Genomic DNA, 25,653 nt, shown 5'->3' with positions numbered 1-25,653 from the left:
AACTGATAGAACTTATAGAACGGACTAAAAACAGAACTAATGGAACTAATGGACTGAACTGATAGAACTGATGGATAGAAGTGATAGAACCGATGGATAGGACTAACAGATAGAGCTCATAGATAGAACTAATGTATAGAACTAATAAACTAATGGACAGAAGGAATTGATAGAACTGATAGAACTAAAAAACTAATAGATAGAAATAACAGATCGAATGAATAGGTAGAACTAATAGACCTGATTGATAGAATTAATTAATAAATGAATGGATAGGACAGATGGATAGAACTAATGGAAATAAGTAATGGACAGAACTAATGGGTAGAACTTATAAAACTAATAAACAGAACTAATAGACATAAATGATTAATGAGTAGATAGAACTAATAGACAGAACTTCTTAGCCTCAGCTAATTGTTTACTACATCCAGAAATTGCTGTCCATGCACCTAAAATGAAATCATCTCCTGCTCGTAGCTGTGTAGATCTCAGTCTTAGAGAGGACCTCTCCCCGCTCCGGACAGGCCTGTTTTAATAGCTCCATGCATTCCCCATGTAATAACAATTCTGGAGCATCTATTCCTAGGTCTGTATGTTGTGCCGTTCCTTTATTATTTCTACTAGAAGTTGTGAATGAATTGCTAGCAGTCTGCAGTAAGGGTACAGAGGGGCGGTAACCAGTTAGGGGGGGGGGGGTGTCCCTGCACAGACTCTATCCAATCAGTGCTGCCATTGTCAGACTGTGCAGGTACATCCCCCCCGACTTGTTACTCCCCCTCAGTACCTTTACTGCAGACTGCTAGCAATTCATTCATCACTTCTAGTAGAAATAATAAAGGAACGGCACAACATACAGACCCAGGAATAGATGCTCCAGAATCGTTATTGCATGGGGAATGCATGGAGCTATTAAAACAGGCCTGTCCGGAGCGGGGAGAGGTCCTCTTTAATTTGTCAGAAAACTGGAGAAATATGCCAATGGCCCTGCCTACACTCCACCCCTTTTTTTGGAAATTGACAAGCATGACGTAGATTCATTGTGGGTCTCTTCCTCTTCCAGACCCTGGGGCCGCCCGTGTTTGCCGGAGTCGCCATCATGGTTCTTCTCATCCCCATTAATGCCGTTATAGCCTTGAAAATCAGGGCCTTCCAGGTAGGTGACAACTATTTTAGGGGTTCTCATCTTCTGCACTTTATGGTGACTTTGATTTCAGACTTGCAGGCATATCACAGGTAGGTGGGGATTAGTCAGGGCCTGAGCCCGCTCCATATTCACTGGGACCAAGGCATTTAAGTGGTTAAACAGAGGGGGAGGGAGGCGGAGCTCTGAGCACGTGTCATGGCAGCAAGAGGCCTAGTGAAGCCCCCCCGACCCAAGATCTTAGTGCTCCCATTACATCCTGATAGAGGTGTGATAGAAGAACGTCACAATACAGTGGTCAAATGATCGCCGGTTCAAGTCCCCCGAGAGGACAAAAACATTTTAAAAATTAACATAAACATTTCCCTATTTATCCCCACCCGGTGAGCACAGTGACAATATGGTATCACCACAATCGTTCTGACTGAAGAATAAGATGGACATGTCATAGTTCCTCCAAGTGAACCCCGTAAAAACTAAATCCAAAGACAATGGCGTTTTTTTTTATTCAATTTCACAAATTATTTTTTCGTTTTTTTGTTTCACTGTACATTATATGGAGCAATGAAAAAATACAAAAAACAAGACCTCACATGACTGTCGAGGAAAAATTAAAATGTTATGGCTGTTAACCCCATGGTGACCTCCGCCGTACATGTAGGGCGGAAGTTGCCCCTTTGAAGATAACGCCCACTCACGTATGCAGCGGGCACCATAGCTGTCGGGTTTCTGCTGCTTCAAACAGCAGAGACCCACGGCAGATGTATGCGATCAGCTCTACAGCTGATCGCATACATTTAACCCCTCACATGCAGTGGTCAAATGTGACTATGGCATCTGAGCGGTGCGCAAGCGGGAGCCGCACATTCCCGCACACACATAACAGCATTCCTCGCCTGATCGGGGAATCTTTTACGGTATAGTAATAGCCGGAAGTCTCAAGCAGGCTTCGGGCTATTACTAGAATATACCAATACAGGCCAGCAGGTGGCAGCACTGTATTGGTATATTGTAAAGGGAGTGTTCTATAAAGGCTGTGTAGCTATAACAGAACACAATGGGCAATATAATGATTGCCAGTTATAGTCACTCAAGATGACTTAAAAAATAAAGTTCAAATCACCCCCCTTTCCTGGAAATCAAAATACATAACTAATAAATGGAGGGTAAGGGTCCATTTACACGTCCGCAAAATGGGTCCGCATCTGTTCCACAGTGCGGAGCCATTTATTTTCAATGGGGGCCGCAAAAGATGCGGACAGCACTTCTCCCTGCTGGGGAGTAATGGTACTGCACTTCCCCCTGCTGGGGAGTAATAGTACTGCACTGCTCCCTGCTGGAGGGTAATGGTACTGCACCGCTCCCTGCTGGGGAGTAATGGTACTGCCCCTTGTTGGGGAGTAATGGTACTGCACCGCTACCTGCTGGGGAATAATTGTACTGTGCTGCTCCCTTGCTGGGGAATAATGGTACTGCACCCGTCCTTGATGGGGAGTAATGGTACTGCACTGCTCCCTGCTGTTGAGTAATGGTACTGCACTGCCCCCTGCTGGGGAGCAATTGTACTGCACTGCTTCCTGCTGGAGGGTAATGGTACTGCACCACTCCCTTGCTGGGGAATAATGGTACTGCACTGCTGCTGAGTAATGGTACTGCACTGCCCCCTGCTGGGGAGTAATTGTACTGCACCTCTCCCTGCTGGAAGGTAATGGTACTGCACCACTCCCTGCTGGGAAGTAATGGTACTGTACTGCCTCCTGCTGGGAGTAATGGTACTGCACTGCTCCCTGCTGTAGGGTAATGGTACTGCACTGCTCCCTGCTGGGGAGTAATGGTACTGCACCGCTACCTGCTGGGGAATAATAGTACTACGCTGCTTCCTTCTTGGGGATAATGGTACTACACTGTCCCCTGCTGGGGAGAATTGGTACTGCACCACTCCCTCGTGGGGAATAATGGTATTGCACTGCTCCCTTCTGGGGAGTAATGGTACTGAACTTCTCCCTGCTGGGGAGTAATGGTACTACACTGCTCCCTGCTGGGGAGTAATGGTACTGCACTGCCCCCTGCTAGAGTGTAATGGTACTGCACTGCCCACTGCCGGAGAGTTAAAGTTCTACATTGCCCCCCGCTGGAGAGTAATGGTTTTACCCTGCTTCCTGCTGGTGGGTAATGATCCTGCACTGCCCCCTTCTGGAGATAAGTGGTGCAGCTCTGCCCTCTGCTGGAGATTAGTGGTGCCGCTCTGCCCTCTGCTGGAGATTAGTGGTGCCGCTCTGCCCCCTGCTGGAGAGTAGTGGTGCCGCTCTGCCCCCTGCTGGAGAGTAGTGGTACCGCTCTGCCCCCTGCTGGAGAGTAGTGGTGCCGCTCTGCCCCCTGCTGGAGATTAGTGGTGCCGCTCTGCCCCCTGCTGGAGAGTAGTGGTGCCGCTCTGCCCCCTGCTGGAGAGTAGTGGTACCGCTCTGCCCCCTGCTGGAGATTAGTGGTGCCGCTCTGCCCCCTGCTGGAGAGTAGTGGTGCCGCTCTGCCCCCTGCTGGAGATTAGTGGTGCTGCTCTGCCCCCTGCTGGAGAGTAGTGGTGCCGCTCTGCCCCCTGCTGGAGAGTAATGGTGCCGCTCTGCCCCCTGCTGGAGAGTAGTGGTACCGCTCTGCCCCCTGCTGGAGAACAGTGGTGCTGCTCTGCCCCCTGCTGGAGAGTAGTGGTGCCGCTCTGCCCCCTGCTGGAGAGTAATGGTGCCGCTCTGCCCCCTGCTGGAGAGTAGTGGTGCTGCTCTGCCCCCTGCTGGAGAGTAAAGGTGCCGCTCTGCCCCCTGCTGGAGAGTAGTGGTGCCGCTCTGCCCCCTGCTGGAGAGTAGTGGTGCCGCTCTGCCCCCTGCTGGAGAGTAGTGGTGCCGCTCTGCCCCCTGCTGGAGAGTAGTGGTGCCGCTCTGCCCCCTGCTGGAGAACAGTGGTGCCGCTCTGCCCCCTGCTGGAGATTAGTGGTACCGCTCTGCCCCCTGCTGGAGATTAGTGGTGCCGCTCTGCCCCCTGCTGGAGAGTAGTGGTGCCGCTCTGCCCCCTGCTGGAGAGTAGTGGTGCCGCTCTGCCCCCTGCTGGAGATTAGTGGTGCCGCTCTGCCCCCTGCTGGAGAGTAAAGGTGCCGCTCTGCCCCCTGCTGGAGAGTAGTGGTGCCGCTCTGCCCCCTGCTGGAGAACAGTGGTGCCGCTCTGCCCCCTGCTGGAGATTAGTGGTACCGCTCTGCCCCCTGCTGGAGAGTAGTGGTGCCGCTCTGCCCCCTGCTGGAGAGTAGTGGTGCCGCTCTGCCCCCTGCTGGAGAGTAGTGGTGCCGCTCTGCCCCCTGCTGGAGAGTAAAGGTGCCGCTCTGCCCCCTGCTGGAGAGTAGTGGTGCCGCTCTGCCCCCTGCTGGAGAACAGTGGTGCCGCTCTGCCCCCTGCTGGAGATTAGTGGTACCGCTCTGCCCCCTGCTGGAGATTAGTGGTGCCGCTCTGCCCCCTGCTGGAGAGTAGTGGTGCCGCTCTGCCCCCTGCTGGAGAACAGTGGTGCCGCTCTACCCCCTGCTGGAGATTAGTGGTACCGCTCTGCCCCCTGCTGGAGATTAGTGGTGCCGCTCTGCCCCCTGCTGGAGATTAGTGGTACCCCGTGCCCAGACTCCACCCCTCCTAATATAAGAGAATCCTGGGTTTCAGGTGGAGCTGATGAAGTACAAGGATGCCAGGATTAAGCTGATGACTGAGATCCTGAACGGTATGAAGGTCTTGAAGCTTTACGCCTGGGAGCCATCCTTCTCTCAGAAGATTCTGGAAATCCGCAGCAAGGAGCTCAATGTCCTCAGAAAGTCAGCGTACCTGAACGCGATATCTACCTTCGTATGGACCAGTGCGCCATTTCTGGTAAGCCCTGAGGAGCAGTAGACATAGAGGTGGAACTACAACCACCAACATCCCACTGATATCTCCCTCGCTTTGTTCCAGGTGGCGCTGACTACGTTCTCTGTCTACGTGTCTGTGGATGACAAGAACATTCTGGACGCAGAGAAGGCCTTCGTCTCCCTCTCTCTGTTCAATATTTTAAGATTTCCCCTGAACATGCTGCCCCAAGTCATCACCAACGTTATACAGGTAAGAACTCTAGTGAAAGTCCTCTAATCCAGCATCCAATAATCCAGAATCCGTCATAATCCAGTCATTCAGAATGTGTGATATCTGATACTCCGGCGCCTATGTGGTCCCTTTAATAATCCAGCATTTATCAGGTAGATAATCCAGCACTTGTGTGGATGCATGGGTATATCTATAGCCCTTACAGCACAATTCCTTTAATCTGGCACAAACAGAACTCTTAAATGCTGGATTACAGGACAGATCACTTGTATTGGCTGCTTTGACTCTGGAGTATAACCCTCACTCTCATACTCCAGGCTGCCGTCTCTTTAAAGAGGATCCAGACCTTTTTGGGCCATGATGAGTTGGATCCGGCCGCAGTCAACAAGGAGAAATCAATGACCGGTGAGCTCATTTAATCTGGAATTTGATAATCCAGAAAATCTGATAATCTGGCACCTGTTTCTAGCAAAACACTGCACTGTAAGGAGGGATTGACTATCCAGCAGAGAAGAGCCATAAAGGGACGTGTAACGTACTTCTCTCTCATTCCCAGGCGTCGCCATCGCGGTACAGAACGGGACCTTCAGCTGGGCAAAATCCAGTGATCCAGTGCTGAGCAAGTAAGAAAACGCAGCGCCATGTCAGGCGGATGATGAGAGTATTATAGATACTAAATGAAAGACCCTAAACCTGCGCCTCCCCCATGATGCCCCCTGGTGGACAGTATAGGGACTCTCTTTACTGTACAGTCTGTGAACATTCCTCTCTTCTACCCTCAGCATCAACTTGCTGGTCCCCTCCGGGTCCCTGGTCGCTATCGTTGGTCAGGTCGGCTGTGGAAAGTCATCGCTGGTGTCGGCTCTTCTGGGAGAGACGGAGAAGTTAGAAGGCGATGTCTCTGTGCGGGTCAGTGCCATTAGTACTTTGTGCAATGTTCACAATGAGCAATCAATACGATTTAATAATTGCAACCAACTGTTCTGCAATGTGAGATTACTGAGTGTGAGGATAACCTGTGCGGCTGCTGTAACCTGTGCTGTATTATGGGTGCAGAGGAGATGATGGATGTGCGGCTGCTGTAACCTGTGGTGTATTATGGGTGCAGAGGAGATGATGGCTGTGCGGCTGCTGTAACCTGTGGTGTAGTATGGGTGCAGAGGAGATGACCGCTGTGCGGCTGCTGTAACCTGTGCTGTATTATGGGTGCAGAGGAGATGACCGGTGTGCGGCTGCTGTAACCTGTGCTGTATTATGGGTGCAGAGGAGATGATGGATGTGCGGCTGCTGTAACCTGTGGTGTATTATGGGTGCAGAGGAGATGATGGATGTGCGGCTGCTGTAACCTGTGGTGTATTATGGGTGCAGAGGAGATGACCGCTGTGCGGCTGCTGTAACCTGTGGTGTAGTATGGGTGCAGAGGAGATGACCGCTGTGCGGCTGCTGTAACCTGTGCTGTATTATGGGTGCAGAGGAGATGACCGCTGTGCGGCTGCTGTAACCTGTGCTGTATTATGGGTGCAGAGGAGATGATGGATGTGCGGCTGCTGTAACCTGTGGTGTATTATGGGTGCAGAGGAGATGATGGATGTGCGGCTGCTGTAACCTGTGCTGTATTATGGGTGCAGAGGAGATGACCGCTGTGCGGCTGCTGTAACCTGTGGTGTAGTATGGGTGCAGAGGAGATGACCGCTGTGCGGCTGCTGTAACCTGTGGTGTATTATGGGTGCAGAGGAGATGACCGCTGTGCGGCTGCTGTAACCTGTGGTGTAGTATGGGTGCAGAGGAGATGACCGCTGTGCGGCTGCTGTAACCTGTGGTGTATTATGGGAGCATAGGAGATGACCGCTGTGCGGCTGCTGTAACCTGTGCTGTATTATGGGTGCAGAGGAGATGACCGCTGTGCGGCTGCTGTAACCTGTGCTGTATTATGGGTGCAGAGGAGATGACCGCTGTGCGGCTGCTGTAACCTGTGGTGTATTATGGGTGCAGAGGAGAAGACCGCTGTGTGGCTGCTGTAACCTGTGCTGTATTATGGGTGCAGAGGAGATGACCGCTGTGCGGCTGCTGTAACCTGTGGTGTATTATGGGTGCAGAGGAGATGACCGCTGTGTGGCTGCTGTAACCTGTGCTGTATTATGGGTGCAGAGGAGATGACCGCTGTGCGGCTGCTGTAACCTGTGATGTATTATGGGTGCAGAGGAGATGACCGCTGTGCAGCTGCTGTAACCTGTGGTGTATTATGGGTGCAGAGGAGATGATGGATGTGCGGCTGCTGTAACCTGTGGTGTAGTATGGGTGCAGAGGAGATGACCGCTGTGCAGCTGCTGTAACCTGTGGTGTATTATGGGTGCAGAGGAGATGACGGCTGTGCGGCTGCTGTAACCTGTGGTGTATTATGGGTGCAGAGGAGATGACCGCTGTGCAGCTGCTGTAACCTGTGCTGTATTATGGGTGCAGAGGAGATGACCGCTGTGCAGCTGCTGTAACCTGTGCTGTATTATGGGTGCAGAGGAGAAGACCGCTGTGCGGCTGCTGTAACCTGTGCTGTATTATGGGTGCAGAGGAGATGACCGCTGTGCAGCTGCTGTAACCTGTGATGTATTATGGGTGCAGAGGAGATGACCGCTGAGCGGCTGCTGTAACCTGTGGTGTATTATGGGTGCAGAGGAGATGACCGCTGTGCGGCTGCTGTAACCTGTGGTGTATTATGGGTGCAGAGGAGATGATGGATGTGCGGCTGCTGTAACCTGTGCTGTATTATGGGTGCAGAGGAGAAGACCGCTGTGCGGCTGCTGTAACCTGTGGTGTATTATGGGTGCAGAGGAGATGACGGCTGTACGGCTGCTGTAACCTGTGCTGTATTATGGGTGCAGAGGAGATGACGGCTGTACGGCTGCTGTAACCTGTGCTGTATTATGGGTGCAGAGGAGATGACGGCTGTACGGCTGCTGTAACCTGTGATGTATTATGGGTGCAGAGGAGATGACGGCTGTACGGCTGCTGTAACCTGTGCTGTATTATGGTGCAGAGGAGATGACCGCTGTGCAGCTGCTGTAACCTGTGCTGTATTATGGGTGCAGAGGAGATGACCGCTGTGCGGCTGCTGTAACCTGTGATGTATTATGGGTGCAGAGGAGATGACCGCTGTGCGGCTGCTGTAACCTGTGCTGTATTATGGGTGCAGAGGAGATGACCGCTGTGCGGCTGCTGTAACCTGTGCTGTATTATGGGTGCAGAGGAGATGACGGCTGTACGGCTGCTGTAACCTGTGCTGTATTATGGGTGCAGAGGAGATGACCGCTGTGCGGCTGCTGTAACCTGTGCTGTATTATGGGTGCAGAGGAGATGACCGCTGTGCAGCTGCTGTAACCTGTGGTGTATTATGGGTGCAGAGGAGATGACCGCTGTGCGGCTGCTGTAACCTGTGATGTATTATGGGTGCAGAGGAGATGACGGCTGTACGGCTGCTGTAACCTGTGCTGTATTATGGGTGCAGAGGAGATGACGGCTGTGTAGCTGCTGTAACCTGTGCTGTATTATGGGTGCAGAGGAGATGACCGCTGTGTAGCTGCTGTAACCTGTGCTGTATTATGGGTGCAGAGGAGATGACGGCTGTACGGCTGCTGTAACCTGTGATGTATTATGGGTGCAGAGGAGATGACGGCTGTACGGCTGCTGTAACCTGTGCTGTATTATGGGTGCAGAGGAGATGACCGCTGTGCGGCTGCTGTAACCTGTGCTGTATTATGGGTGCAGAGGAGATGACCGCTGTGTAGCTGCTGTAACCTGTGCTGTATTATGGGTGCAGAGGAGATGACGGCTGTACGGCTGCTGTAACCTGTGATGTATTATGGGTGCAGAGGAGATGACGGCTGTACGGCTGCTGTAACCTGTGCTGTATTACGGGTGCAGAGGAGATGACCGCTGTGCGGCTGCTGTAACCTGTGATGTATTATGGGTGCAGAGGAGATGACCGCTGTGCGGCTGCTGTAACCTGTGGTGTATTATGGGTGCAGAGGAGATGACCGCTGTGCGGCTGCTGTAACCTGGAATGAGAGGTATATACATGCTATGCTCACTCTTGTTTGCTGCAGGGTTCGGTGGCGTATGTTCCACAACAGGCCTGGATACAGAACTCAACACTTAAGGAAAACATCTTGTTTGGTCGATCAGAAAATGAAAAAAATTACAAAAAGGTCCTGGAAGCCTGCGCCCTGCTGCCTGACCTGGAGATGCTGCCGGGAGGAGACCAGACCGAGATTGGGGAAAAGGTGACATAAAATGTGGAAAAGACTGCAATGTATCTGAACTCCTCTCCTGAAATACTCTGTGCTGCTGGGGGCTTCTTCTTCCACCACGATGTTAATCTTGCTCAGTACAGGAGGCGAGGTGTATAATGACTGCATTGATTTCTTCACCCTGCAGGGTATTAATCTGTCAGGAGGGCAGAAGCAGAGGGTGAGCCTCGCCCGCGCAGTGTACAGCAATTCGGATGTCTTCCTATTGGACGACCCGCTCTCCGCTGTGGACGCTCATGTGGCCAAACACATCTTTGACAATGTGATTGGTCCTGACGGTTTACTGCGAGGAAAAGTGAGTAGAGGGGGAAAAACTAAAATATGATACTGAGATCGTCTACAATCTCATCATTTAATGTTACTGAATTGTTCAGTGTATCTAATCCTATCCTGTGTGATACTGCCTGCTGAGCTGTGTATCTAATCCTATCCTGTGTGATAGTCTGCTGAGCTGTGTATCTAATCCTATCCTGTGTGATACTGCCTGCTGAGCTGTGTATCTAATCCTATCCTGTGTGATACTGTCTGCTGAGCTGTGTATCTAATCCTATCCTGTGTGATACTGTCTGCTGAGCTGTGTATCTAATCCTATCCTGTGTGATACTGTCTGCTGAGCTGTGTATCTAATCCTATCCTGTGTGATACTGCCTGCTGAGCTGTGTATCTAATCCTATCCTGTGTGATACTGTCTGCTGAGCTGTGTATCTAATCCTATCCTGTGTAATACAGTCTGCTGAGCTGTGTATCTAATCCTATCCAGTGTGATACTGTCTGCTGATCTGTGTATCTAATCCTATTCTGTGTGATACTGTCTGCTGAGCTGTGTATCTAATCCTATCCTGTGTGATACTGTCTGCTGAGCTGTGTATCTAATCCTATCCTGTGTGATACTGCCTGCTGAGCTGTGTATCTAATCCTATCCTGTGTGATACTGCCTGCTGAGCTGTGTATCTAATCCTATCCTGTGTGATACTGTCTGCTGAGCTGTGTATCTAATCCTATCCTGTGTGATACTGTCTGCTGAGCTGTGTATCTAATCCTATCCTGTGTGATACTGTCTGCTGAGCTGTGTATCTAATCCTATCCTGTGTGATACTGCCTGCTGAGCTGTGTATCTAATCCTATCCTGTGTGATACTGTCTGCTGAGCTGTGTATCTAATCCTATCCTGTGTAATACAGTCTGCTGAGCTGTGTATCTAATCCTATCCAGTGTGATACTGTCTGCTGATCTGTGTATCTAATCCTATCCTGTGTGATACTGTCTGCTGAGCTGTGTATCTAATCCTATTCTGTGTGATACTGTCTGCTGAGCTGTGTATCTAATCCTATCCTGTGTGATACTGTCTGCTGAGCTGTGTATCTAATCCTATCCTGTGTGATACTGCCTGCTGAGCTGTGTATCTAATCCTATCCTGTGTGATACTGCCTGCTGAGCTGTGTATCTAATCCTATCCTGTGTGATACTGTCTGCTGAGCTGTGTATCTAATCCTCTCCTGTGTGATACTGTCTGCTGAGCTGTGTATCTAATCCTATCCTGTGTGATACTGTCTGCTGAGCTGTGTATCTAATCCTATCCTGTGTGATACTGTCTGCTGAGCTGTGTATCTAATCCTATCCTGTGTGATACTGTCTGCTGAGCTGTGTATCTAATCCTATCCTGTGTGATACTGTCTGCTGAGCTGTGTATCTAATCCTATCCTGTGTGATACTGTCTGCTGAGCTGTGTATCTAATCCTATCCTGTGTGATACTGCCTGCTGAGCTGTGTATCTAATCCTATCCTGTGTGATACTGTCTGCTGAGCTGTGTATCTAATCCTATCCTGTGTGATACTGCCTGCTGAGCTGTGTATCTAATCCTATCCTGTGCGATATCTTCTGCTGAGCTGTGTATCTAATCCTATCCTGTGTGATACTGTCTGCTGAGCTGTGTATCTAATCCTATTCTGTGTGATACTGTTTCCTGAGCTGTGTATCTAATCCTATCCTGTGCGATATCTTCTGCTGAGCTGTGTATCTAATCCTATCCTGTGCGATACAGTCTGCTGAGCTGTGTATCTAATCCTCTCCTGTGTGATACTGCCTGCTGAGCTGTGTATCTAATCCTATCCTGTGTGATACTGTCTGCTGAGCTGTGTATCTAATCCTATCCTGTGTGATACTGCCTGCTGAGCTGTGTATCTAATCCTATCCTGTGTGATACTGTCTGCTGAGCTGTGTATCTAATCCTATCCTGTGTGATACTGTCTGCTGAGCTGTGTATCTAATCCTATCCTGTGTGATACTGCCTGCTGAGCTGTGTATCTAATCCTATCCTGTGTGATACTGTCTGCTGAGCTGTGTATCTAATCCTATCCTGAGTGATACCGTCTGCTGAGCTGTGTATCTAATCCTATCCTGTGTGATACCGTCTGCTGAGCTGTGTATCTAATCCTATCCTGTGTGATACCGTCTGCTGAGCTGTGTATCTAATCCTATCCTGTGTGATACCGTCTGCTGAGCTGTGTATCTAATCCTATCCTGTGTGATACTGCCTGCTGAGCTGTGTATCTAATCCTATCCTGTGTGATACTGCCTGCTGAGCTGTGTATCTAATCCTATCCTGTGTGATACTGTCTGCTGAGCTGTGTATCTAATCCTATCCTGTGTGATACAGTCTGCTGAGCTGTGTATCTAATCCTCTCCTGTGTGATACTGTCTGCTGAGCTGTGTATCTAATCCTATCCTGTGTGATACTGTCTGCTGAGCTGTGTATCTAATCCTGTCCTGTGTGATACTGTCTGCTGAGCCGTGTATCTAATCCTATCCTGTGTGATACTGTCTGCTGAGCTGTGTATCTAATCCTATCCTGTGTGATACTGACTGCTGAGCTGTGTATCTAATCCTCTCCTGTGTGATACTGTCTGCTGAGCTGTGTATCTAATCCTATCCTGTGTGATACTGACTGCTGAGCTGTGTATCTAATCCTATCCTGTGTGATACTGCCTGCTGAGCTGTGTATCTAATCCTATCCTGTGTGATACTGCCTGCTGAGCTGTGTATCTAATCCTCTCCTGTGTGATACTGTCTGCTGAGCTGTGTATCTAATCCTATCCTGTGTGATACTGTCTGCTGAGCTGTGTATCTAATCCTATCCTGTGTGATACTGCCTGCTGAGCTGTGTATCTAATCCTATCCTGTGTGATACTGTCTGCTGAGCTGTGTATCTAATCCTATCCTGTGTGATACTGCCTGCTGAGCTGTGTATCTAATCCTATCCTGTGCGATATCTTCTGCTGAGCTGTGTATCTAATCCTATCCTGTGTGATACTGTCTGCTGAGCTGTGTATCTAATCCTATTCTGTGTGATACTGTTTCCTGAGCTGTGTATCTAATCCTATCCTGTGTGATACTGTCTGCTGAGCTGTGTATCTAATCCTATCCTGTGTGATACTGTCTGCTGAGCTGTGTATCTAATCCTATCCTGTGTGATACTGTCTGCTGAGCTGTGTATCTAATCCTATCCTGTGTGATACCGTCTGCTGAGCTGTGTATCTAATCCTATCCTGTGTGATACCGTCTGCTGAGCTGTGTATCTAATCCTATCCTGTGTGATACTGTCTGCTGAGCTGTGTATCTAATCCTATCCTGTGTGATACTGCCTGCTGAGCTGTGTATCTAATCCTATCCTGTGTGATACTGTCTGCTGAGCTGTGTATCTAATCCTATCCTGTGTGATACTGTCTGCTGACCGGTGTATCTAATCCTATCCTGTGTGATACTGTCTGCTGAGCTGTGTATCTAATACTATCCTGTGTAATACTGTCTGCTGAGCTGTGTATCTAATCCTATCCTGTGTGATACTGTCTGCTGAGCTGTGTATCTAATCCTGTCCCGTGCGATACTGTCTGCTGAGCTGTGTATCTAATCCTATCCTGTGTGATACTGTCTGCTGAGCTGTGTATCTAATCCTATCCTGTGTGATACTGCCTGCCGAGCTGTGTATCTAATCCTATCCTGTGTGATACTGCCTGCTGAGCTGTGTATCTAATCCTACCCTGTGTGATACTGTCTGCTGAGCTGTGTATCTAATCCTATCCTGTGTGATACTGTCTGCTGAGCTGTGTATCTAATCTTCTCCTGTGTGATACTGCCTGCTGAGCTGTGTATCTAATCCTATCCTGTGTGATACAGTCTGCTGAGCTGTGTATCTAATCCTATCCTGTGTTATACTGTCTGCTGAGCTGTGTATCTAATCCTATCCTGTGTGATACTGTCTGCTGAGCTGTGTATCTAATCCTATCCTGTGTGATACTATCTGCTGAGCTGTGTATCTAATCCTCTCCTGTGTGATACTGTCTGCTGAGCTGTGTATCTAATCCTATCCTGTGTGATACTGTCTGCTGAGCTGTGTATCTAATCCTATCCTGTGTGATACTGTCTGCTGAGCTGTGTATCTAATCCTATCATGTGTGATACTGTCTGCTGAGCTGTGTATCTAATCCTATCCTGTGTGATACTGCCTGCTGAGCTGTGTATCTAATCCTGTCCTGTGTGATACTGCCTGCTGAGCTGTGTATCTAATCCTATCCTGTGTGATACTGCCTGCTGAGCTGTGTATCTAAGCTCCATTCATTCTCCATGTCCTTGTGATCAGGATGCCCTTTGTCCATGTATCAGATACTTCTGGACCCTGACCTCTCGATCTTCCCCCCAGACGCGGGTCCTGGTCACACACGGGATTACGTTTCTGCCCCAAGTCGACCATATAGTTGTGATCGTGAACGGTCAGGTCTCGGAGACGGGATCTTACCAGGAGCTGTTGGACCAGAACGGAGCTTTTGCTGAATTCTTACGGAACTACTCGTTCGATGACAACGTGGAAGAGGAAGTACCGACGAGTAAGTTACGACCCCGCAGCTCGTAACGGGTCTGATACGTCACCGCACTTCCCATGCTCACTCCACCTTCTCCATATTTCCAGTCCTAGATGAGGAGGAGATTCTTCTGGCCGACGAGACACTCAGTAACCACACAGATCTTGCAGATAACGAGCCTGTCGCTAACGAGGCACGGAAAAAGTTCATCCGGTAAGGGGGTGTATCAAGATGAGTGGGTTCCCCAATGCCATTATCAAAATGAAGAGCCAGTACAGAATATGGAGAGGGGCGTCCCACGACAAGGGATGGGTCAACTCTCCATGTGCCCCTATGGTGCATACACTCATTTAACTCTTCCCTCTGCAGACAGATCAGCGTCCTCTCCTCAGAGACAGAGCAGTCACACACGATGTCAACGCGCAGAAGATACTGTGAAAGAAAAGTGGCAGAAACCGCAGGAGCCAAAAAACCTCAGATGGAGAAACTCATTCAGGCGGAGACAGCAGAGACTGGGAGGGTGTGTGCCATGGTCCTGCGTACCGAATACGGTCTATTGTTGCATTTATGTCACTGATGAATTTTATTTTGCATTGTTGCCCTCAGGTTAAAGCCTCGGTGTTCTGGGAATACATCAAGGCGGTCGGACTCGTCGTCTCATTGGTCGTCTGCTTCCTCTACTGTTGCCAAAATGCAGCTGCCATTGGGACCAACGTGTGGCTCAGCGACTGGACAAGTGAGGAGATCATCAATGGGACGCAGCAGAACACAAACATGAGAGTCGGGGTCTACGCCGCTCTGGGCTTTTTACAAGGTCAGGAACGTGTGTGGGTCGTGGGTCAAGTTCTCAGGGTTCGTCAGAATGTATCATGTTATTCCTCTGCCATTGAATAGGTCTCCTGGTGGTGGCATCCTCTTTCACCTTGGCCTTGGCAGGGATTAGCGCCTCTCGGAAGTTGCACGCAGGGCTCCTGGAAAATAAGATGCACACCCCGCAGGCGTTCTATGACACCACACCCACCGGTCGTATCATCAATCGCTTTTCTAAGGACATTTATGTCATTGATGAAATCATCCCTGGCACCACTATCATGTTCTTGGCCATGTTCTTCATCTCCGTCTCCACCATGATTGTCATAGTGTGCAGCACGCCTCTCTTCGCGGTGGTTATCATACCTCTGGCCTTCATCTACTTCTTTGTACAGGTGAGCGTCAGACTTGTAGATATTCCCGGGGGGGGGGGGGGGGGGGGAAGTTTCATTGCAGACCAGCAGCATCATCATCAGAGGGTAAGGTCAGTAGCACACGGCAATGTCGAACCACCGCCTTATATTCTGTAGCTTCTGGGACATCAAGTTCCCATTCCCCAACCAAATGAGAGAGCCTCTCTAGAGATAGAACTTCTGTGGAGATTGTAAACTCAACTTTCACCATCCAGTTCTTGTGGGGAGTTTCCCTTTAAGATAACCATCACCAGGCTCATGGGTGACATCTAGAACCCTATAGAGATTTCCGTGTCACATGCGTTCAGTCTGCTAACCGTCTACGCTTTTCTGCAGAGATTCTACGTGCCCACATCCCGACAGTTAAAGCGTCTGGAATCGGTCAGCCGGTCTCCCATCTACTCTCATTTCTCGGAATCCCTCACCGGTGCCAGCATCATCCGAGCGTTCAGACGCCAAAACAGCTTTATTGTGTTCAGCGACAGCAAAATGGATGAAAATCAAAAGAGCTTCTATCTCGGCCTAGTGTCCAACAGGTGCGGAGTGTTGTGTATATCACCAGGGCGGACATTGTGGAAATCAGTGGTGCCACCTGAGCATCATGTCAGACCTATGCTGAGAGGATATAGACCCTCGGCTGCACTACTGACAGAATGTGACGATCCTCTCTGATTTCTGTCAGGTCTGCGTCATCTCCATCAATAACTACATCGGCCTGGCTTGATAATTCTGTGGATGACGGATGTCGATATGAATCTGCATAGTCCACCTGACAAAAAAGGAGGGGACACATAGTCATCATAATCTCTCAGCAGTGCAGCCTCAGGCTTTGGGCCTGTAGTTTCCAGCCATCAGATTTGTAATCTTCACCTTCCTTCATTGGGATTTCGGATGTTGTATTTTGGCTCATGTATCGGGTCGGGTACTTCCTGCTGCTTTTCTGCTTTTGGGTCTTGCTGGCATCAAGCACATATCTCTCAAAATCCCTGTCCCCAGGCGCTGCCACTGGACATACTGTCCCGTCACGGGAAGCTGGCTTCAGATGGTCAGCCTTGGTTTGGCGCAGTTTCGGTGGGGGGGAAGGTTTGAATGAAAAACTAATGATGACTGGTAAAATTGGGCACGTCCAGGTCGCTCACCTCCCACTGCTCCGGAATCATCTTTTTGATTAAATTATTTTTTTTTTAAATCAAATGTCTTAATCTTTGGGTGCGTTTCTGCAGTGTCCCAGGGGGTCAGTAGTGTATGCTGGGCTTTGTAGTGCAGATTAACCCACTAACCTGGGATTCACTGTCGTCTTCAATCGGGGCAGATACTGGAACAGGCAGGTGATTAAAAGTTCGTGACGCCAGTGTCAATTAAACGGTGACACGCCGTGTATAGTAATGTAGAAGAATGAAGCAACCACGGGATAGCCAACCAAAACTGGAACTTTACTGAATGTCAGTGATAATCATACATGGACGTAGTTGGAAGCGCAGTTCCATGGAAGACAGTTGATTTCTATTTGAATACAGTTGGTTCTTAGAAGTACAGACTGGCCGGTTATAGCAATGTTCTTTACAGAGTGTTAATTACAGGAGATGCAGTACAGGCGGCTTGCACACTATTCCTGACTGGTCCTGAAACATGTGACTTATTCTCCAAGGTCTAATGCCCTATAGCTGGCGTACCCTTGAAGCTGTCCTTATCTAGTACCTCCTCTGTTATCTTAAGTACCTCTTGCTTTATCAGATTGGCCTCTGTCCTATTCTGTGTCCCGACTGGTTGATTAAGATGTTTCGGATTAAACGGATGATGACTCAGGAGGGGAACCTTTTCCTCAGAACTGGAATCCGGTTAGGCTACTTTCACACTAGCGTTCGATCGGATCCGTTCTGAACGGATCCGATCATAATAATGCAGACGGAGGCTCCGTTCAGAACGGATCCGTCTGCATTATTTTAGCATATAACAGCTAAGTGTGAAAATAGCCTCGTACGGATCCGTCCAGACTTTCAATGTAAAGTCAATGGGGGACGGATCCGCCTGAAGATTGAGCCATATTGTGGCATCTTCAAACGGATCCGTCCCCATTGACTTACATTGTAAGTCTGGACGGATCCGCACGCCTCCGCACGGCCAGGCGGACACCCGAACGCTGCAAGCAGCGTTCAGCTGTCCGCCTGTCCGTGCGGAGGCGAGCGGAGCGGAGGCTGAACGCCGCCAGACTGATGCAGTCTGAGCGGATCCGCTCCATTCAGACTGCATCAGGGCTGGACGGCTGCGTTCGGGTCCGCTCGTGAGCCCCTTCAAACGGAACTCACGAGCGGACCGACGAACGCTAGTGTGAAAGTAGCCTCACAGGGCTTACTCTACCCTCTCAGCACTGAGTCTAGAAACTTCTGCCTTCCTGAGCTAGGCCCTAGCCTATTTATACTGAGCTGGGGGCTCCCTCTGCTGGCTGTGACAAGAATTGCCGGTAACCGGCCTGACTGGCTTAAAGGGAAATACACATTTCAATCTAGCAGTGTCGGGTAGCCTACCCGTATGCTGCACACCCCCAGACTTTAACGTGAGTAAGGCCTCGTACTCACACACATGCCTGAACCAACATAAGCTGATGCATAATTTAAACATTACATTATAAATATGATAAACAACTATTTCACACAAAAATATAACATTTGCGACTTGATGAACAAATGACGCAAGAAAAAGGGCGTCTTCTTTCTTCTTAGGCACGGCCGCTGACCTGGCACAGCGGACTTAAGGTGAACCAGGTTAGTCTATTTTTCTTGACTGAAGTATAATAAGGAACTACACAGGGTTTCCCCGCGGGTGTAGAACAGGCAAGGGCTCACGTGGAGGAGTCCATTCTTGCGCACAAACGTCAAGCAGGCTATTTCTAGTAACAACTGTTCGGGGGAAGACACCACCAGCATAGTCAAAGTCTCCTAAATGGACTGGCGGACGTCCCCTGGTTATCCGGGTGGACCTTCTCAACACAGGGGTTTCCTCTTCTCTTAGCACCGAGGTAGAAGAGAGAGTAGCAACAGGAGGATCTCCATCCGTGAGACCTTGGTCAGGAACAACTGGAACAACAGGAACAACAGGATCCACTAGAGGGGGAGCTGGATCCGGGGCATCTTGAACCGGCTCTTCTGGAAGTAAAGGTACAGTAGGTGCCGGAGCGGGCACCAACAAGTTCAACCATGGTGTCAGAAGCCAATGCATGGGATCAGCGTCATACCTTAGATTACGGACAGCCTGCATAGGATCCTCGGGCCGTATTGATGACTCTGACACAGGGGGTTCAGATATAGAACTCTCGGCACTGGGTTCTGGTATCAGGCAGAGCTTTAACCGGTTTCGGTGTACAATTTGGGATCCCCTGCCTTCCCGGGTGATCTCATAAGTGTGAGTTCCAACATTTGGGATTGCAGTGACAACATAGGGACTTTGTTCCCATTTACTGTCCAGTTTACTGGTACGGCGGTTATTTTTTAACCATACCACAACCCCTATTGTCAAGGGTTCTGCATGGGCTGCTTGGTTATAGTCTCTCTGCTGCCGGTCTCTAGCATAGTCCATACGTTCCTGAACAATAGCTTGGGCCGTATTCAATCGCCTTTGGTGTTCAGCAACCCAGCCGGTATTAGGTAATGGGTTGATGCAATCAGGTACGAGTACGTCCAAGGAGTGGTCAGCAGGCAATAACCCTTGGCGCCCAAACATCAAATAAAAGGGGGTATACCCGGTGGAACAGTGTATGGTATGATTGTACGTGAACATGAGCTGTGGCAACAGATTAGGCCAATCTCCCCTGGTTTCAGGAGGCACGGTCCTCAGCATCTCTATCAAGGTCTGATTCATTTTTTCACACAATCCATTACCTTGCGGATGGTAGGCCGTCGTCCGGATCTTCTTACAGTTGTGCAGGCGGCACAGTTCATGGAACAGATGGGACTCAAAAGCAGGACCTTGATCGGTGAGGATCTTTTCTGGACAACCGTAGGGCAGGAGGAAGTGTTTCCAGAACAGTTCGGCTGTCGTCTTGGCCGTCTGGTCTCTCACAGGCACCGCTACAACAAACTTAGTGAAATGGTCAATAATAGTCATAGCGTACACATACCCTGAGCGACTAGGTTCCAGCTTCACATGGTCGATGGCGACAAGTTCAAGAGGACGAGTACTTACAATGGGTCTCAGTGGTGCCCTCTGATCATGGTGTTCACCTCGTTTCAAGGTACAGGCTACACACTCTCGACACCACTTCTCCATGTCTTCTCTCATGCCCACCCAGTAAAACCGCTGGCGGATATTTTCCTCAGTCTTTTGGACCCCAAAGTGACCGGATTGATTGTGGTACATCTCTAACACCATACCTGCATCTCGTCGGGGTATGAGAATCTGATGCACTCTTTCGTTGGACACTGGGTCTAGGCTTCTCCGTAGCAACAGGCCCTTTTGTATGAAGAGCTGATGGCGCTGTCTCCACAGTTTGATGAGCTCAGGATCTGTACTCTTACGCCGAATCCTCTCAGGGGCTCTGCCACTGGTAATGAAGTCCAACAATTCACCCAGCACTCTACTTTCAGACTGTAGTTTCACCCACCTTTCTTCTTTGAGTTCAGGCCTACTGGAGGGTGAAGGAACTGCAGCTCTGTCACTGGTAGCCCGAGCCTGATCCTGTTGAGCAAATTTATGGTAGAAGGCCGGCATTTCTACATCTTCCCAAGCATCTCGCACATCATCAGGAGCTGTCTCTGTGGGAAGCCTGGATAAAGCATCAGCATTGTCATTAGTACGTCCAGCACGATATTTTACAGAGAAATCATAGTTGGCGAGGCGAGAGGCCCATCTTTGCTCCAAAGCCCCCAATTTAGCTGTATTTAGATGTGCTAGAGGGTTATTATCAGTGAATGCAATGAATGGGGTAGCGGCTAGATAATCTTTGAATTTCTCCGTCACTGCCCACACTAATGCCAGGAACTCTAGTTTGAAGGAACTATAATTCTGGTCATTTTTCTCAGCTCCTTTCAGGGAGCGGCTTGCATAAGCTATCACTCTTTCTTTTCCCTCTTGGATCTGGGCTAACACAGCCCCCAGGCCTCGCTTGCTAGCATCAGTATACAGATGGAAGGGCTTGCTGTAGTCTGGATAACCTAACACGGGAGGCTCGGTCAGTTTCTTTTTTAACAACTGGAACGCTATCTCTCTTTCTTCATTCCACTCAATGGGCACTGGAGTTCTAGGACTTTTCTTGGGCTGCCCCCTCAAGAGTTCCTAGATAGGATCGGCTATTTGAGCAAAATGGGGGATAAAACGTCTATAGTAGCCGGCAAAACCAAGGAAACCCCTCACCTCTTTGACGGTAGTGGGGACCGGCCAGTTACGGACAGCCGCTAACTTATCAGGGTCAGGTTGTACACCCTCTCCGCTTACCACATGCCCCAGGTATTTTACCGCAGGTTTGAGCAAGTGGCACTTGGATGGCTTTACCTTCAGGCCATATTTGATAAGGATTTCAAAGACCTCTGTTAAGTGTTTCAGATGGTCTTCATATGTTTTTGAGTACACAATGACGTCATCTAGATACAGCAGCACTGTTTCGAAGTTTTTGTGACCCAAGCACCGCTCCATTAGTCTCTGGAAAGTTCCTGGGGCATTACATAACCCGAACGGCATACAATTGAATTCGAACAGGCCCATGGGAGTGGTGAAAGCAGTCTTTTCCCTATCTGCCGGGGCCATGGGTACTTGCCAGTAGCCACTGGTCAAGTCCAACGTGGAGAAATAGGCAGCGGAGCCCAGAGCAGTTAGTGACTCCTCAATGCGGGGCAGTGGGTACGCGTCTTTGTGGGTTATTTGATTAATTTTTCTATAGTCCACGCAGAAACGGATACCACCATCCTTCTTCTTTACAAGGACCAGGGGTGCTGCCCACGGGCTACGACTGTCCCGGATTACATTAGAGTCTTTCATCTCTTGGATCATTTCCTTTACAGTCTGATAGGAAGTAGGCGGTAAGGGTCTGTATCTCTCCTTGATAGGAGGATGAGAGCCAGTAGGTATGGTGTGTTGTATGGCACTAACCTCTCCATAATCAGTAGCATGTTTACTGAAGGCCTGGTGGTGCTCTTTGACAAGCTGTAGTATCCCTTCTTGTTGACGTTGGGGGGTAGTCTCGTCCCCGACATGGAGCTCTTCCCACCAGGGCACTTGTGACTGGGGCACCGGCGGACATCCGCTGACTGCAGCTGGCGGCTTTTCTGCCACTGGAAGACGGATGATGTCTTGGAAGAACACCTGAGAAAGCTGGGCAACAGGGTAATGCTTAGTAAGCGCAACAGGATGATCACTCAGGTTAATCAGACGGACAGGTACTTTACCTTGGGAGACGTTTACCAGGCACTTGGCAGCTCTCACATAAGGGTAGTTCTCCATCTGGATTGGTTCCACCAGGGCTGGATAATCTTGGCCTTGGACTCCCAGGACAGCACGACACCATAAGAGAGTTTGGGAATTAGGAGGCAAAGTCACAGGCTTATTATCACGGATCCTGGCAGTACAAATTTCTCCTTTCCCGTTAGCAAACCTCTGCTGGGCACTTAACACAGTGATAGTCTTCTGAATCACCCTCTTGGATGCAGAGGAAGCAGTGGGCAGAGTCTGGTGTAATACGGCAAGTATTTCTGCATAACAGTTTTTGAAGACATTGGTGCCTAGAATGACAGGATGTCCTCCTCTGTCGCCGGCCTGTACTACTATCACCCCCTGTTGAGGTAAGGTTACTTCTCCCACCTGCAGGGTGGGTTCCCAGTATCCACGAATCTTTACTGGTTTGCCATTGCTGGCGATAATCTCTACCCAGGATTCAGGCGGCTGGGTCAATTGGTTGGTGTCCCAGAATCTTTCAAAGGCGGGCAGCTGAATAGTAGTGACCTGCGACCCAGTATCTAATAGGGCTTCAAAGGAGACCCCGTTGATCTCTACATTGATTTTAGGATGGGATCCTACATACCGTGGCATCCAATTTGGATCCTTTGGACCTAGTGTTCTACCTCCCGAGGGGTGGTCCTCAGCCTCAGGGGTTGCCCGTTTAACTGCCAGCACGTGGATTCTGTGTGTCCCACCTTTTTGCAGTATGTACACACGGGCCGCTTGCGATCTCTATTGCGCCTCCCAGTATCCCTGGGGTGAGTCTCTTGGTATGGAGGTGGGAACGGCTTAGGAGGTGACAGGAACTCTTCTTCTGACATTATGGGTTTTTCCCATTCCTCCATTTTTCTGCACACTCTCTCTAGGCTTTTAGTGAGGTGATTTACTTGCTCTGTCAGCATGGCGATAGTATCGGTAGCTGTAGCTTGAACAGCTTGACCGGCCTCAGCTCGGTTAATGATAAGCGGTTTTGACCTGCAGGCTGATAACTCAGGTGGGGTGCTCAACTCTGTGGATACTGCTGACCCCAGAATTTTTATAGCCAGTTCTTTAAAATCCAGAAAGGTACTGCTGGGGTGTTGGGCTGACAGCATTTTTAATTGAGTCCTTATTTGCTCACTAGACACCCCTGTGATAAATTGTTCCCTCAGGGTCTGGTCCTGACTATCAGCCTCCCTGGGATCTATCTGGATTACAGCCCCCAAAGCCTCCTGAAGTGATAGGGCATAGTCACGGAGGGACTCACCGGACTTTTGTTTCTTGCCAAAGAAGTGCATCTTTACCTCTGAGGCAGTCCTCGTTTCAAAAGTGGCCCTGTGGCGGGTGAATATCTGCTCTAGAGTACTCCTTTCAGCAGCAGGCCAGGATAATACCTCTCTGCGGGCAGCCCCCTCCAGTTGCGCTAGCAAGATTTCCATTTGCTGATCGGCATTTATGGGGTATAGTTTGAATAAGGCCAGCAACTTTTCTTTAAAGTCTCTTAGGGTATGGGCCTCTCCGTTATAGCGGGGAAACCATGGGGCCCCAAAATAGTAAGGCATGGTAAAGGGCATCATGCTGGGGGCTATAGGATGATTAGGAGCCGCAAGCTCTCCCAGGTCCGGCCGCTCGGCAACTCCCGGATCTGACATGTTAACTTATTACGAGGTGGCCGCTGGTGACTAAAGGGGCCGGAACAATCCCCTTCCCTCCGGATACAAGTTCTTACCGGTATCGCCGGGTGTGCGCAGGCCAAATCTCGAGAGACTCCGGACTTCCTGCGACCGCGGTGACGTAGAGGAAACAGGGCCGCGGCGGTGCGATGATGAAGAGGGGTGGGCTTTTCAGTGTCCTTGAAGGGATCCGCCCACGAAGGTCCTCAGCAGCGCGGGAAACTTTACTCCAGGCGGCTGGTGGCCATCTTGATCACCATTCCCTGACAGCAAGCAGGGTTGTTGAGGAGTTAATGAATTATAATCCACAACCACGATTTTCTTTTCCTGGGGGTAGCGCAACACAGCACAGCGCCTCCGATTCCTCCCAGGCACAATTGTAATCCACAGATTTGGGAATAAAGGTTACAGTCTTTGCAATACGGTGGTGGAATAGTTAAAGCACACAGTTCACACTTCTCTGCACTTCAGAAGCATGCGATCCTGTTCATGACGCCAAAAAGAGCGATGCAGTGTCCCAGGGGGTCAGTAGTGTATGCTGGGCTTTGTAGTGCAGATTAACCCACTAACCTGGGATCCACTGTCGTCTTCAATCGGGGCAGATACTGGAACAGGCAGGTGATTAAAAGTTCGTGACGCCAGTGTCAATTAAACGGTGACACGCCGTGTATAGTAATGTAGAAGAATGAAGCAACCACGGGATAGCCAACCAAAAACTGGAACTTTACTGAATATCAGTGATGATCATACATGGACGTAGTTGGAAGCGCAGCTCCATGGAAGACAGTTGGTTTCTATTTGAATACAGTTGGTTCTTAGAAGTACAGAATGGCCGGTTATAGCAATGTTCTTTACAGAGTGTTAATTACAGGAGATGCAGTACAGGCGGCTTGCACACTATTCCTGACTGGTCCTGAAACATGTGACTTATTCTCCAAGGTCTAATGCCCTATAGCTGGCGTATCCTTGAAGCTGTCCTTATCTAGTACCTCCTCTGTTATCTTGAGTACCTCTTGCTTTATCAGATTGGCCTCTGTTCTATTCTGTGTCCCGGCTGGTTGATTAAGATGTTTCGGATTAAACGGATGATGACTCAGGAGGGGAACCTTTTCCTCAGAACTGGAATCCGGTTACAGGGCTTACTCTACCCTCTCAGCACTGAGTCTAGAAACTTCTGCCTTTCTGAGCTAGGCCCTAGCCTATTTATACTGAGCTGGGGGCTCCCTCTGCTGGCTGTGACAAGAATTGCCGGTAACCGGCCTGACTGGCTTAAAGGGAAATACACATTTCAACCTAGCAGTGTCGGGTAGCCTACCCGTATGCTGCATTTCTACCTACCATTTGTTAAGTTTCTACCTACCTCTTGTTACGTTTATAACCTACCTCTTGTTACGTTTAGAACCTACCTCTTGTTACGTTTATAACCTACCTCTTGTTACGTTTATAACCTACCTCTTGTTACGTTTATAACCTACCTCTTGTTACGTTTATAACCTACCTCTTGTTACGTTTATAACCTACCTCTTGTTACATTTATAACCTACCTCTTGTTACGTTTATAACCTACCTCTTGTTACGTTTATAACCTACCTCTTGTTACGTTTCTACCTACCTCTTGTTACGTTTATGACCTACCTCTTGTTACATTTATAACCTACCTCTTGTTACGTTTATACCTATCTCTTTTTACCTTTATACCTACCTCTATTTACCTTTTATACCTACCTCTTTTTATGGCCAGGCTGCTCTGATATGTCTATGAACAGGACCGTAAATTGAAAAACTGTGCATTATACAATAAATAGACCTTATTTTCGAAAGACTAGACTGGCCCTTTAAGGAAAAAAATAAAAAGAATGAAAATCCCTGTAAAAACGTGACTACAATGGACTGCACGGCTGCTCAGGCTCCTGCCCCTGGCTGATGCTTCTTCTCTCTCTTTCCTTTCCTCCGT

The 25,653-nt window shown here is 49.4% G+C and overlaps 1 protein-coding gene across 1 annotated transcript in view; it reads left to right on the top strand.

Moving 5' to 3' along the window:
* Nucleotides 1-25,653, top strand: part of ABCC3 (ATP binding cassette subfamily C member 3) — an 81,092-nt gene that overhangs the window by 48,656 nt on the left and 6,783 nt on the right. The window contains exons 11-24 of the mRNA XM_044296227.1: nucleotides 1,064-1,156; nucleotides 4,831-5,034; nucleotides 5,116-5,262; nucleotides 5,562-5,649; nucleotides 5,801-5,867; nucleotides 6,027-6,153; nucleotides 9,342-9,518; nucleotides 9,673-9,840; nucleotides 14,242-14,425; nucleotides 14,509-14,614; nucleotides 14,771-14,921; nucleotides 15,008-15,215; nucleotides 15,296-15,606; nucleotides 15,961-16,160. Of these exons, the coding sequence (XP_044152162.1) occupies nucleotides 1,064-1,156; nucleotides 4,831-5,034; nucleotides 5,116-5,262; nucleotides 5,562-5,649; nucleotides 5,801-5,867; nucleotides 6,027-6,153; nucleotides 9,342-9,518; nucleotides 9,673-9,840; nucleotides 14,242-14,425; nucleotides 14,509-14,614; nucleotides 14,771-14,921; nucleotides 15,008-15,215; nucleotides 15,296-15,606; nucleotides 15,961-16,160 (2,231 nt within the window). The remainder of the gene's footprint in view (nucleotides 1-1,063; nucleotides 1,157-4,830; nucleotides 5,035-5,115; nucleotides 5,263-5,561; nucleotides 5,650-5,800; nucleotides 5,868-6,026; nucleotides 6,154-9,341; nucleotides 9,519-9,672; nucleotides 9,841-14,241; nucleotides 14,426-14,508; nucleotides 14,615-14,770; nucleotides 14,922-15,007; nucleotides 15,216-15,295; nucleotides 15,607-15,960; nucleotides 16,161-25,653) is intronic.

The sequence above is a fragment of the Bufo gargarizans genome, chromosome 6 (genome assembly GCF_014858855.1).
Source record: "Bufo gargarizans isolate SCDJY-AF-19 chromosome 6, ASM1485885v1, whole genome shotgun sequence".
Taxonomy (NCBI): domain Eukaryota; kingdom Metazoa; phylum Chordata; class Amphibia; order Anura; family Bufonidae; genus Bufo; species Bufo gargarizans.
Note: the sequence above shows the minus strand (reverse complement) of the source record. Positions and strands in the feature narration are given on the sequence as shown.